We start from the raw sequence: 12,691 nt of genomic DNA on the forward strand, positions 1-12,691 counted from the left end.
TATCTGTTGCAATAAATTAAAGAAACTGTATCAACTGTATTTATACTTGGTGAATTCTTTATTGCTAAGAGACAAATTGCCTAAACTAGCTTTAAGACAAGGACAGAGATCATTCCATATTACCTCAATTCCATTCTCCCGTCTAAGCTCTTCAGCATTGAGGGCTGAGCAGTTAACCGTATGGAAAGCCAGCTCTGCAGCAGCAGGCAACAATGGTGATTCTTTTGAGAAAAGGAGGTCATCTGAAGTTTCCATTGTTATAGTCCTGATTAGCATGGGGTATCCTGCATATTTATAAGGCTGTAAATCTGAAATAATCATGGTTTTAAGTTAACTTTTAATTACACTGTAAAAAAAAAAGATTAAAACAGTCAACATCTTAACTATTTCCTAACTCTAGTTTATATAAAGTAATTAAACTAAGCACAAATACCTTGGATTTTTTCTATTAGCAAACTTGTTTGGTTGACCTCTCTAAAATGTTTCCACTAGAAAAAGAGCATTTCCTGGTAGATTAAACTTTGTGTATAGTGGTTTTGATCCTTCACAGAGTATCTACTTTCTGAATGGTCCATGTGATCTTTGTAACTTTTACCTTTTGAGAATGACCAATAATCCACTTTAAATTAACACATTTTTAAGACAGCTTTAAAAAAAAGCCCCTTGGAACTGGTCCTGGTAGTCCTAACACATACATACATAAGAAAAAGAGTGAATGGATTAATGTTAAGTTCTATCAGATGAGGACTCCCTACCCCAGAACTTACTGAGTATAAACTCCCTTTGTGAAAAGTAGAAGACAGTGTGAAAAAAAAATTCTCATCTTGAAAATACATAAAATGAGCTACAGCTGCACTATGGTGGCTAAAATAGAGTTATCAGCCAAAAAACAAACCAATGGTTTGAAAAAGACTTCTTTAAATTCATTCTCATTAGTGATAAATGTCATGTAACTAAATGTTTTACAAATGCTTTCTGTTGAGTTTATACGCAAAACTGAATCAATTAATCACTGCTCTAATGTCCAAGCTGCTCGATCCCCATGATGTCCCCTCCAATAAACTGGAATCTTTTCTTAAATTACCCAACACTCCTGTTTATCTCAGATCTCTCATTATTCTCTCTTTTCTACCATCATCCTACAGAACAAATAGGTTTCCCATTTTGTGTCTAAGACAAGTTTAGTTCCAAGCCAACAGACACCTATTATACTGAACCTAAATTCAATCTCCCCAACAAAGTCTAAAAAATTTTCAATGTGCTCTGAGCTTTCTGGCTGCTACTGTTAGGCTACCACAAATCACCCTGAAAACAACACTGGAAATTCCTGATAACCTGTACCTTAAAATCACACCTATGTCATTTATAAAATTTTCAAAGTGTTCCACAAGATCAGAGGATTTTGAGAGCTACCACAGAAAATGAAGTGTGAGGGGATATATACAATCATTTGAAAAGTCTCTCTTGCCTTTTTTTTCTTTGAGATTTATTTAATTTTTTGGCTGTGGTGAGTCTTCATTGTTGCACACGGGCTTTCTCCAGTTGCAAAAAGCAATGTGTGGCTTCTCACTGTGGTGGTTTCTCCTGTTCGGAAGCATGGCTCTAGGTGCAAGGACTTCAGCAGTTACAGCTTGCAGGCTCTAGAGCATGGGCTCAGCAGTTTGGCACTAGGCTTAGTTGCTCTAAGGCGTGTGAAACATTGCCAGACCAAGGATCAGACCAGTGTCCCTTGCATTGGAAGGCGGATTCTTAACCACTGGGCTACCAAGGAAGCTCTGTTGCTTTTTAAAAAACAGAGTGCCCTAGATATTTTTCAGCCCTTAGAGGTTTATGGATAGGTGGAGTCTTACAAAAGACGTGATCCTTAAATTCCAGGTCCATTTTAGATCTCATTTAATATATTTATTATTAAATGGCTAAAGACAAAACTAACCAAGTACCTCCACAGAATAGAAATGTCCTTCAAGAAGGAACAATGAAATCTTATTGAGAATGTAAACTACTGAAAAACATAGGCAAGAACTGGAACGTATAAAACAAACATTTTGGGTCTAACTACAGAAAACTACTCTTTTACTGTCTTTAAAATGGAATTCCAAGAGTCTTCTGCATAAGTAATTAGAAATACGTAGGAGGAAGGTTCAAGAGGGAGGGGACATATGTATACTTATGGCTGACTCACAGTGTTGTACAGCAGAAACCAACACAACATTGTAAAGCAATTATTCTCCAATTAAAAATAAGTTTTAAAATATAATAATAAAAAAAAATATTAACCTCCCCCCTAAAAGAAATAAGCGGCAGAAACAAGGAACATGGTAGAATTAGCTGGAGGAAAAAATCATAACACATGCCTCACCTTCTTTATGACGGTTGAAGAGAATGCTCTGAGTTTTCAGAATTAAAATTATATTCTCTGGATCTGGTCCATCCATAACTTTTGCTGATTTGGTACATAAAAATTCATAGGCTTTATTTACCTTTTCAAACATATCCTGTATGTAACCAAAGACAATCAACCTTTAATTCAGAATATCTAAAATTACAACTAAGAACACAGCTAGTTTGTATTTTACTAATAACTTTAGTTACTATTTTGTTCTGTTTTTTATATTAAGGAATTCATTCCAACTATAATTTAGGTGGCTTACTTTTCAGATTAAACAACTTTTTTTTTCCCCAAAAAAGATATTCAATGATCTCAATACCATTTACTGAAAATTTTTTCTTCATTGGCTTATACCATATATGTTATATTAAATTCATACACACCAGATATAGTTTCTGAATTATTATAAAAATAGTTATTATAAGAGGTACTATCTTTTGAGCACTATGGCAGGCACTGTGCTAAGTGCTTTACATACATTATTTCACATAATTCTCAAAACACTATATAAGGTATGTACCCTTATTAACCTCATTTTTAAGAAGACGTTACATAACTTGCCTAAGGTCACAAAGCCCATTGCTGACAGAGCTAAGCCTCACATGCATGTCTGATTCCTATATCCATGCTCTTAATTACTATTCTATAATGTTCCTTGATCTATATGTTGATCTTTGTGCCAATAGAATACTGTATTACTATTGTAGTTTTACAGAATACTTAGTACCTGGTCGTTTAAGTCTAGAAATTTAATACTGATTTCAAAATTTCTTCCTATATTGATTGTTTTCTTTCCTAGATTAATCTGACCTGCTTTAAATTTCTCAAAAAATGTCCCAGGTTTTTTGATTAAAACCACCTTAAGTACATAAAAGTAATGTTTTTTCCAACGCTATCTTCCTACTCAGGAATACTGCCTATCTCTAGTAAAAAACACTAGCCTTGAATCAGGGGAAACTACCTGAAATTTCTAGCAACGAACTATGAGCATTAGTTATAGTGGTCCTTATGTGATTTTATGAGTGTCTACTGGCATTATAGTAGGAAGTTGCAAAAGACAAGATCAGGGAATGCTGGCAGCAGATGACTTTAACTCTGAATCAAATTTTCTGTTTTTTCATTAACAGTCATAAGAAGTCGGATGTCAATAGAAAAAAATAAATTACCCAAAGCAACCTGAGTGGCAATGGATCACCGACAAATGAATTATGTTCACCCATCTCTTGGCTGTCTTCAATTACTCATGTGACAGCTCATTAGAGTTAATTTTCAAACAAACATGGGTAAGGAAAGAGAATAAAAACTCTAAGTTACTAGTCATGCTTCCCCAGTGGCTCAGCTGATAAAGAACCCGCCTGCCAATGCAGGAGACGCCAAGAAATGTGGGTTTGATCCCTAGGTCAGAAAGACCCACTGGAGAAGGAAATGGCAATCTGCTAGAGTATTATTTATTCTTGCCTGGAAAATTTCATGGACAGAGGAGCCTGGTGGGCTACAGTCCATGGGATCACAAGGAGTCAGACACAACTGAACATATTCACACTAGTCAAAGAGCAGTCCTTCTGATAAAAGGAGAGGTGACCATTTATGCAAAAAACATGAGCACGTCGATCAGAAGTTAATTTAACATATACTAGACATATATTCGGAGAAGGCAATGGCAAGCCACTCTAGTACTATTGCCTAGAAAATCCCATGGATGGAGGAGCCTGGTAGGCTGCAGTCCGTGGGGTCGCTAAGGGTCAGACACGACTGAGTGACTTCACTTTCACTTTTCACTTTCACACACTGGAGAAGGAAATGGCAACCCACTCCAGTGTTCTTGCCTGGAGAATCCCAGGGATGGGGGAGCCTGGTGGGCTGCCGTCTATGGGGTCACACAGAGTCGGACACGACTGAAGTGACTTAGCAGCAGCAGCAGCAGACATATATTATGAGGCAGACACTGGTGCATAAGTATATCTTTTCTCTACCTGAAACAGCAGTAGAACAAAAACAAGTCAACCCCAAGGCCCTAATTCCAAAGGCAGTACATACCCTCCCTTCTGGATTCTTATCAGGATGATATTTCTGTGCAAGTCTGAAGTAAGCTTTTCTAATTTTGCTCTCATCATGCCTGCAAAATAGGAAAACTGTTTCATGAATTGAGTAACGTGCATGAAAAATATTTATACAATCATCTAAAATGATTATTTTAAGAACCTTACTTTTATTGTGTATGATCATATATTAGGCACCTAATTAAATCAGTAAGACTTAAGTAAGATTATTCTTTTTTAAAAAATATCTTTTAAATTTATCTATTTTAATGGAAGGATAATTACTTTACAATACTGTGATGGTTTCTGTCATAAATCAGTATGAATCAGCTATTGGTATACATGTGTCCCCTCCATCCTGAACCTCCTTCACAATTCCTCCCTCACCCTATCCCCCCTAGGTTTGCACAGAGCACCAGCTTTGGGTGCCCTGCTTCATGCATCAAACTCGCACTGGTTATCTATCTTATATACGGTAATATATATGTTTCAATGCTATTCTCTCAAATTATCCCACCCTCTTCTTCTGCTGAGTCCAAAAGTCTGTTCTTTACATCTGAGTAGCCTTTGCTGCCCTGTATGTAGGATCATCGATAAAGATTATTCTTATGTATTACCTTTATCATTAAAAAAAAAAAATTGCCTATACAAGGTTACCATATTCACTTCAAATTACAAAACCATATTTGGGGTTCAAATAACTAAGAATTGTTTTTAAGCCAACTTTCCAAAATGTCACTTCAAACTATAATTCTAAGTTATTATAACTTGCAGTTGAGTTTAGTCACTCAGTCGTGTCTGACTCTGCATTCCCATGGACTGCAGCACACCAGGCTTCCCTGTCCATCACCAACTCCCAGAGCTTGCTCAAACTCATGTCCATTGAGTCCATGATGCCACCCAATCATCTCATCCTATATCGTCCCCTTTCCCTCCTGTCTTAATCTTTTCCAACATCAGGGTCTTTTCTAATCAATCAGTTCTTCGTATTGGAGCTTCAGCATCAGTCCTTCCAATGAATATTCAGGGTTGATTTCCTTTAGGATTGACTGGTTGGATCTCCTTGCTGTCCAAGGGATTCTCAAGAGTCTTCTCTAACACCACAGTTTGAAAGCATCAATTTTTCGACACTCAGCTTTCTTTATGATCCAACTCTCACATCTATACATGACTACTGGAAAAACCATAGCTTCAACTATCAGGATCTTTGTTGGTAAAATTTTAACTTTCAGCCTATACTTGAAATGTTTTTTTTTCCTATCATATGTATTCTACTATAAAACTTCACTGATTAATTAATAAATCTGCATTCTTTCCTATATGTCATTTACTATCCTAGACACACTGCTATCAAATGTCTTTCTCAGGTATAAGACAAATTGCAAGAAGAGGGGAAAGATGATACTGAAAATGACTCACGGTCCCTGTCCTTGAGGGAGATTAAGCAGTTCATAAGCATCATCTATTGACATTGTAGGTGGCTTCTTTTCTACTTCCTTCTTCCAGGCATCAAGGGTATCTTTTAGAAGCTTGACCTTAAAGACAGAATCAAAATTTATGTTTATCAGCAGCAGCAGCAAAGTAAAACTGCTTCAGAATATAATTTGTAAGTTACGAAATTGTTGTGTTATATTTACTTAAATTGACATTTTTAGGCTAAACAATGTACAGTTTTCTATATACAATATCCAAAATTTCCTTCTAGTATTGTTAAATGTTAGGTAGCAAAGTATTTGTTACGGGGCTATTATTTTTTTTTAAGAGGTATCTTACTTCTCTGCCAATTTTTGCCTCTCAATTGTTAAAGAAACAGAAAGTATGGAAAACGTAGGAATTAGTAATGGACTGGCAAAAATAAGAGTGTCCCAGGAATTAATGCTATGTTTTTTATGTGAACTCTCAGTTAATCTTACCAACCACCACATGAATAGCTGCTATTAGTAACAGCACTATTACCATACTTGAGGTTTAAAGAAGCCAAGCAATACACTCAATATCATGTTGTTGCTGTTTAGTTGCTAAGTCATGTCCAACTTTCTACAACCCCATGGATTGTAGCCCATCAGGTTCCTCTGTCCATGGGATTTCCCAGGCAAGAATACTGGAGTGGATTGCCATTTCCTTCTTTAAAGGATTTTCCCAACCCAGGGATCAAACCCATGTCTCCTGTACTGCAGGTGGATTCTTTACCTCTTGTCACCTAGGAAGCCCATAAATAGATGACCCACAAAGAGCTTGTCCAGGATTAGAAACCGGAACCTTAGACACCCAAACAGATAATCATACCCTAGACCAATGAGCTATTAATCACTAAACAAACTCAACCCCAGATTGCCTAACTTCAGCATCTGTGAGCGTAATCAATCTCTTATAAAGACAAGCTCCCATCAAGCTATTTATAATATGTAATTATATTATATAATTACACAATCTCTTAATATATAATTATATAATCTCTTAATAGATTAAGAGATTAAGAAGAGGTGGCAAGAATACACAGAACTATGCAAAAAAAGGTATTAATGACTGAGATAAGTATGATGGTGTGGTCACTCACCTAGAGCCAGGCATCCTGGAGCATGGAGTCAGGTGGGCCTAAGGAAACGCTACTATGAACAAAACTAGTGGAAGCGATGGAATTCCAGCTGGGCTATTTTAAATCCTAAAAGATGATGCTGTTAAAGTAGTGCATTCAATATGTCAGCAAACTTGGAAAACTAAGTGTGGCCACAGGACTGGAAAAAGGTCAGTTTTCATTCCAATCCCAAAGAAGGGCAATGCCAAAGAATGTTCAAACTACTATACAACTGCATTCATTTCACCTGCTAATAAGGTTATGTTCAAAATTCTTCAAGTTAGGCTTCAGGCAGTACGTGAACTGAGACTTTCCAAATATACAAGCTGGGTTTAGGAAAGGAAAAGGAATTTGTTGGATCATGGAGAAACCAAGGGAGTTCCAGAAAAACACCTACTTCTGCTTCATTGACTACACTAAAGCCTCTAACTATGTGGATCACAACAAACTGTGGAAAATTCTTAAGAGATGGGACCACCAGACCACCTTGTCTCCTGAGAAAACTGTACGCGGGTAGAGAAGCAACAATTAGAACTGGACATGGAACAACAGACTGGTTTAAAATTGGCAAAGGAGTACGTCAAGGCTGTATACTGTTATCCTGCTTATTTGACTTCTATGCAGTGTATATCATGCAAAATGCCAGGCTGGATGAAGCACAAGCTGGAATCAAGACTGCTGGAAGAAGTACCAACAACCTCAAATATGCAGATAATACCACTCTAAAGGCAGAAATCGAAAAGGAACTAAAGAGCCTCTTGATGAGGGTTAAAGAGAAAAGTGAAAAAGCTAGCTTGAAACTCAACATTCAAAAAACGAAGATCATGGCATCCAGACCCATCACTTCATGGCAAACAGAAGGGAAAAAGTGAAAGCAGTGACAGATTTTATTTTCCTGGGCTCCAAAATCACTGTGGACAGTGACCATAGGCATGAGATTAAAAGACGCTTGCTCCTTGGAAGGAAAGCTATGACACATTTAGACAGCATATTTAAAAGCAGAGATATCACTTAGCTGACAAAGATCCGGACAGTCAAAAATATGGTTTTCCCAACAGTTATGTACAATGTGAGAATTGGACCATAAAGGCGGCTGAGTGCCAAAGAACCGATGTTTCTTAATTGTGCTGTTGGAGAAGACTCTTGAGAGCCCTTTAGAGAGCAAGGAGATCAAGCCAATCAATCCTAAAGGAAATCAACCTTAAATATTCATTGGAAGGACTGATGCTGAAGCTGAAGCTCCAATACAACCTGATGGCAAACAGCTCAAGAAAAACTCAGGGCACGAGTAAGCGGGAACAACAGAGGATGAGATGGTTGGATAGCATTACCAACTCAATGGATATGAGTTTTAGCAAACTCCAGGAGAGGGTGAAGGGCAGGGAAGCCTGGCGCGCTGCAACCCATGGAGTTGAAAAGAGTCAGACACAACTTAGCGATGGAACAACAACAAATTTTGTTACATGTATGAAACTGAATTTGTTTTTGTCAGAAAAGATCAAAATTGTAAAGTCCTTTTATGCTCCCTGAAAAAACTGTCTTTCAGTTTAGGATTTACCCAAATACACTGAACTACACTCAAATTACAGAGTGCTGAAGTAAAAAGGACTATTTAAGAAATCTATTATCCTTCTTAGAAAGAAGAAATACCCAGAAGCAATTAGAGGTTACTTTTATGATTTAAGAAGGCACAAATTAATCTGCTGACTTACCGGGTCTTTAATTGGCCAATCTGGAAACCGGAGTGTATCACAAAGTTGTTTGAGATAATAAATACTACAAAATAGTTCATTTTCTAGTTGTGGGTAGTTGATAACTGGGATGGGACAATATTGATAAAGTGCTCTTGTGTTACTCTGAAGACGAGGTGTGAAATCAGCAAGATGGGCAGCAATCTTCTCTATCATGAGGCGCCTACAATTAGAAAAGTCTCCAAGCATTATGATAGAATTAATTTATTTAAAAAAATATTTACTTATTTAGTTGTATCAGATCTTAATAGAGACATGTGAGACCTAGTTCCTTGACCAGGGATTGAACCTGGGCCCTCTGCATTCGGAGCATGGAGCCTTAACCACAGGACCAACAGGCAAGTCCCTATTTCATTTTTTATTTTAAAGAAAAGTTTACAACAGGAAATCATGCAAGATAATTACATGTATCTTCTTCAGAGTAACTCAGTTACCTAAAATGAGAGCTTTAAGAATGTTACTCAAGAGTATTCTAAATTTACTGTGTACACTCTATGGATATAAATTTGTTTGTAATACTATCTACAGAGAAGACCAAAGAGAAAAAGACTGAGAATACCAACCCCTGCTACTGAAATTTCAGTCATTAGAAGGCCAAAAGGTACAGAATCTGCATGCATGAGGGCACAGCCATGGAATCAAGTCAGCTCTCTCCCCAAAGAAGCTCACTCTGTGGGCTTTATTTTAGTTAAATTAGCACAACCTGGGATCTGGCCCTCAGCTAAGTAGAAACCGGATCTTCTCAGGATACACAAAGCTACATCCTTTAGATGAGGGACTCACACCAACCAATCTCAGAAGAAAACTGTTACACAGAATAATTATAATAAATTTATTCATATTCCTATACATTTGTTCCCAATGAAAAATATGACAGTCATACAGAATACATTCAAATTGGTGGCTAGTACATATCAAGCCTACAGGTCAAACTATTAGAGAAGCCAAATGATGACTAGCAGGTAGCACTGTGAGTGTGGGCCAGCCAAAGAAGAGTAACTGACTCAGAAAATCAATTGCCATCCAGCTAAGAAGACTGAGGGGTCGTCCAGAGAGGCAAACTTGACAATGGAATCATGAACTGCCCAGTCTTTACCAGACACAGCCTATACAGATACTGATATCTGCTTCTGGGTCTCCCCTTTTTTCTTGGTGGAAAATGGGACTTTCCTATGCATTCCCCTGATAACTTCCAGATTACGGTCAATGTGTGCTGGCTAGAAAGCCCTAATTAAAATGACTCTGGGTAACTCTAGTCTGATCTACTTTTTGTGGGCATAGTTTTTAAGTGGGACACAGTTCTATTTCCAAATACTCAGAAGTGTCTTAATTTAAGCCCCATATGTCCCTTACATATACATTAATTCATTGCCTGAAAGTACCAGTGGTAATAGGCTCCACACCCTTATGTAAAACTCTACTAAGGTAACAGTAATTTTGTCACATCATGTTAGAACAAGAAAAAAGCTGAGGGCCTTGTGAACAAGTCACTTGATTTGGCACCAATGACTACTGTAGCTTGAGATTATGCAAACCAGTAAATCTTTTCACAGGAGTCAAATCAGATGGCAAAAGGTTAAGAGTCTGTGTATAAACTACAAACAATCAACTGACTATTTACCTCATTTCACTGCTCCAGATTGCTTCTGGAGTATCAAATTCTCCTAGAAAGATCTCAGAAAACTTTTCAGGCTCGTAATTTTCTAAGTAACAAACCATTGCTTCTGGTAGAATGTGCCCAAGTATACTTCTCTGAAAAATATCCTGTCCTTTTGTCTTTAAAACAAAACAAAACATAATTAGAAACACTTTAAAACTTTAGTTACCTTCCAGTTTTCTAATAAATGAGTTGGGATTAGAGAACGTTTTAAGAAGCTAATTGGAACATACTGCTTTTACGCTTTGGAAATTTGATGAAAATAATGGCAAAATGAGAAGTGCAATGTTTCTGGTATGAACTGCCTTGGCATGAGCTCCAAGATGGAACTACCCCCTCTAGCCCTGCAGCAGCCTTAATTCTCCTCAGGGGTCAGGGACTGCCAACATTATTTAGCGCATTTGGCCTCTGACCATGTGTAGTGACCAACAAAAGGAAAACCCTGCAAAGATTTACATCAATTATTCTGTTACACTGTTGGCAGCAGTTCCCAACCTACACTTGCTTCTGTTTTCAAAAATAAGTCTAGAAAAATCAAGATCTTAAAGAGCTTATCCTCATGAAGTGTGGCTAAAACTTAGATGGAGAATTCTATTAAAAGTAATTATGATTAATGGTATTAAGATAATACCATTCATATTCTCTGGTTGGCCAAATGGAGTCAGGGTAATGTTTATACTTTATCATGGTAAAATTTTAAACTCATTTTTTTACCTAACTGGGTGGGGGGAGGGAAACCCTAAGGACTATAAACACTTTTCTTATTTCTTTCTAGGCACACTGAGAACGTTTTGTTCCTCTAGGATCTGACAAAGAAGTGAAAAAAGGCCACATATAGTTTTACTACTTAGTGCAAAGACAAATTAGATGATGAATATTTTCAGGCTTTTTATTAATAAAAGCCATAAATTCACTGTTAAACTTTTAGGCAAAGGACTGCTGTTCTGTCCTTTAGAATACTATTATTTGGTTCTACATCTAAGGTTCTGCTATAAACAGATACTGTTTTGCTGTGATTATTCAAAATAGTTTGGTGAAATGATTTTATACTATAAAATTTGAAAAAAGACATATACATAACTGCACAGAAAAAAAGGGGATAAAAAAGAATGACAAAAGTGCTTTATCTTCCATTAATGTGGTAGCATTAGAAGCAACTTTTTAAGAAACTTGTTATTCTCATTTTCTATTTGTACAGAGCAATGGAAACCATACTTCCATGGGCATCACTTTAATATTATTAGATTGTAGATAGATTACTTTCTAGGGTTTTACTGGCTTCTCTATAAAACATGCAGTTTTGGTCTTGTGTCTGTTGTCAAAGTAACGTTACATTCCTTGGTTAGTCTCTTAAACAGAGGTCTAGTTTCGATTTATACCACTCTCAATAAAATCTGAAAATCAATGTTTCATGAAAAGTCTAACAAAATTTCAAACAAGATTCAGTTATTTATTTACAGTAATCATTTCTGCAAAATGTAGGTACAAAGTTACATTTGTCGAAGCTACCTGGAGAAAGTCTCATTTTTCTACATTCCTATTATTCCTCGCCAAGTAAAATGGCAAGAATACTTGAGAGCACCTGAAAAACTAAGAAGCCTCAAAATAAAAACTAAGAAGCCTCAAAATAAAAACTTAGCACTTCTCCCACACTGGGATCTGAACAAAAAGAATGAAAGTCTTACTAAATCTGAGCTGACTATATGAGACTCAGGCATATACTGAATTATTTATTACCAATACTAATTAAATTTTACACAAAAGAAACAAATTATACTCATAGATAGCAAATGTCATGTTATAATCATATCTATAATTTAAATATTAATTATAATAGGCAACATTTATTTTAAAACATTAGCTTAGACTTTCTATGTGCAAGGTACCACAAGAAAAGCAAAATATGAATAAAGGAGTATCTGCCTTCAAGTACTTATAATCCAATAAACATATACACCTTAGGAAATGTTAGTGCCAGGACAGGTTCCCCAGTATTAAGTCCCACATTCAGAGGATTAACCTGGCTTACCTCTTCTGACTTGAAGGCCTGTTTGGTGTGTGTGTACTTCAAAAATCTGGGGGAAAAAAAAACTACTCATCAGGTACAGGAACTGATTTAGATTTAATAACCTTAATTTTCTAAGACTGGGTCTTTTTATTTTTTTGAAGTATAGTTGATTTACAATGTTGTGCCAGTCTCCACCGTATGGTAAAATGACTCAGTTATACACATATATTCTTTTTTTATATTCTTTTCTATTAAAGTTTATCACAGGATAT

At 36.5% G+C, this 12,691-nt stretch overlaps 1 protein-coding gene across 1 annotated transcript in view; it reads right to left on the reverse strand.

The window, feature by feature from the left end:
- DNAJC13 (DnaJ heat shock protein family (Hsp40) member C13) overlaps positions 1–12,691 on the reverse strand; it is a 171,431-nt gene that overhangs the window by 51,521 nt on the left and 107,219 nt on the right. Inside the window, exons 31-37 of the mRNA XM_055413675.2 lie at positions 12,441–12,486; positions 10,376–10,530; positions 8,716–8,917; positions 5,848–5,963; positions 4,427–4,505; positions 2,360–2,495; positions 124–308 (exon numbers count right to left, since the gene is read on the reverse strand). Of these exons, the coding sequence (XP_055269650.2) occupies positions 124–308; positions 2,360–2,495; positions 4,427–4,505; positions 5,848–5,963; positions 8,716–8,917; positions 10,376–10,530; positions 12,441–12,486 (919 nt within the window). The remainder of the gene's footprint in view (positions 1–123; positions 309–2,359; positions 2,496–4,426; positions 4,506–5,847; positions 5,964–8,715; positions 8,918–10,375; positions 10,531–12,440; positions 12,487–12,691) is intronic.

This window comes from Moschus berezovskii, chromosome 1 (genome assembly GCF_049115385.1).
Source record: "Moschus berezovskii isolate FMDL1 chromosome 1, NW_MosBer_1.0, whole genome shotgun sequence".
NCBI lineage: Eukaryota > Metazoa > Chordata > Mammalia > Artiodactyla > Moschidae > Moschus > Moschus berezovskii.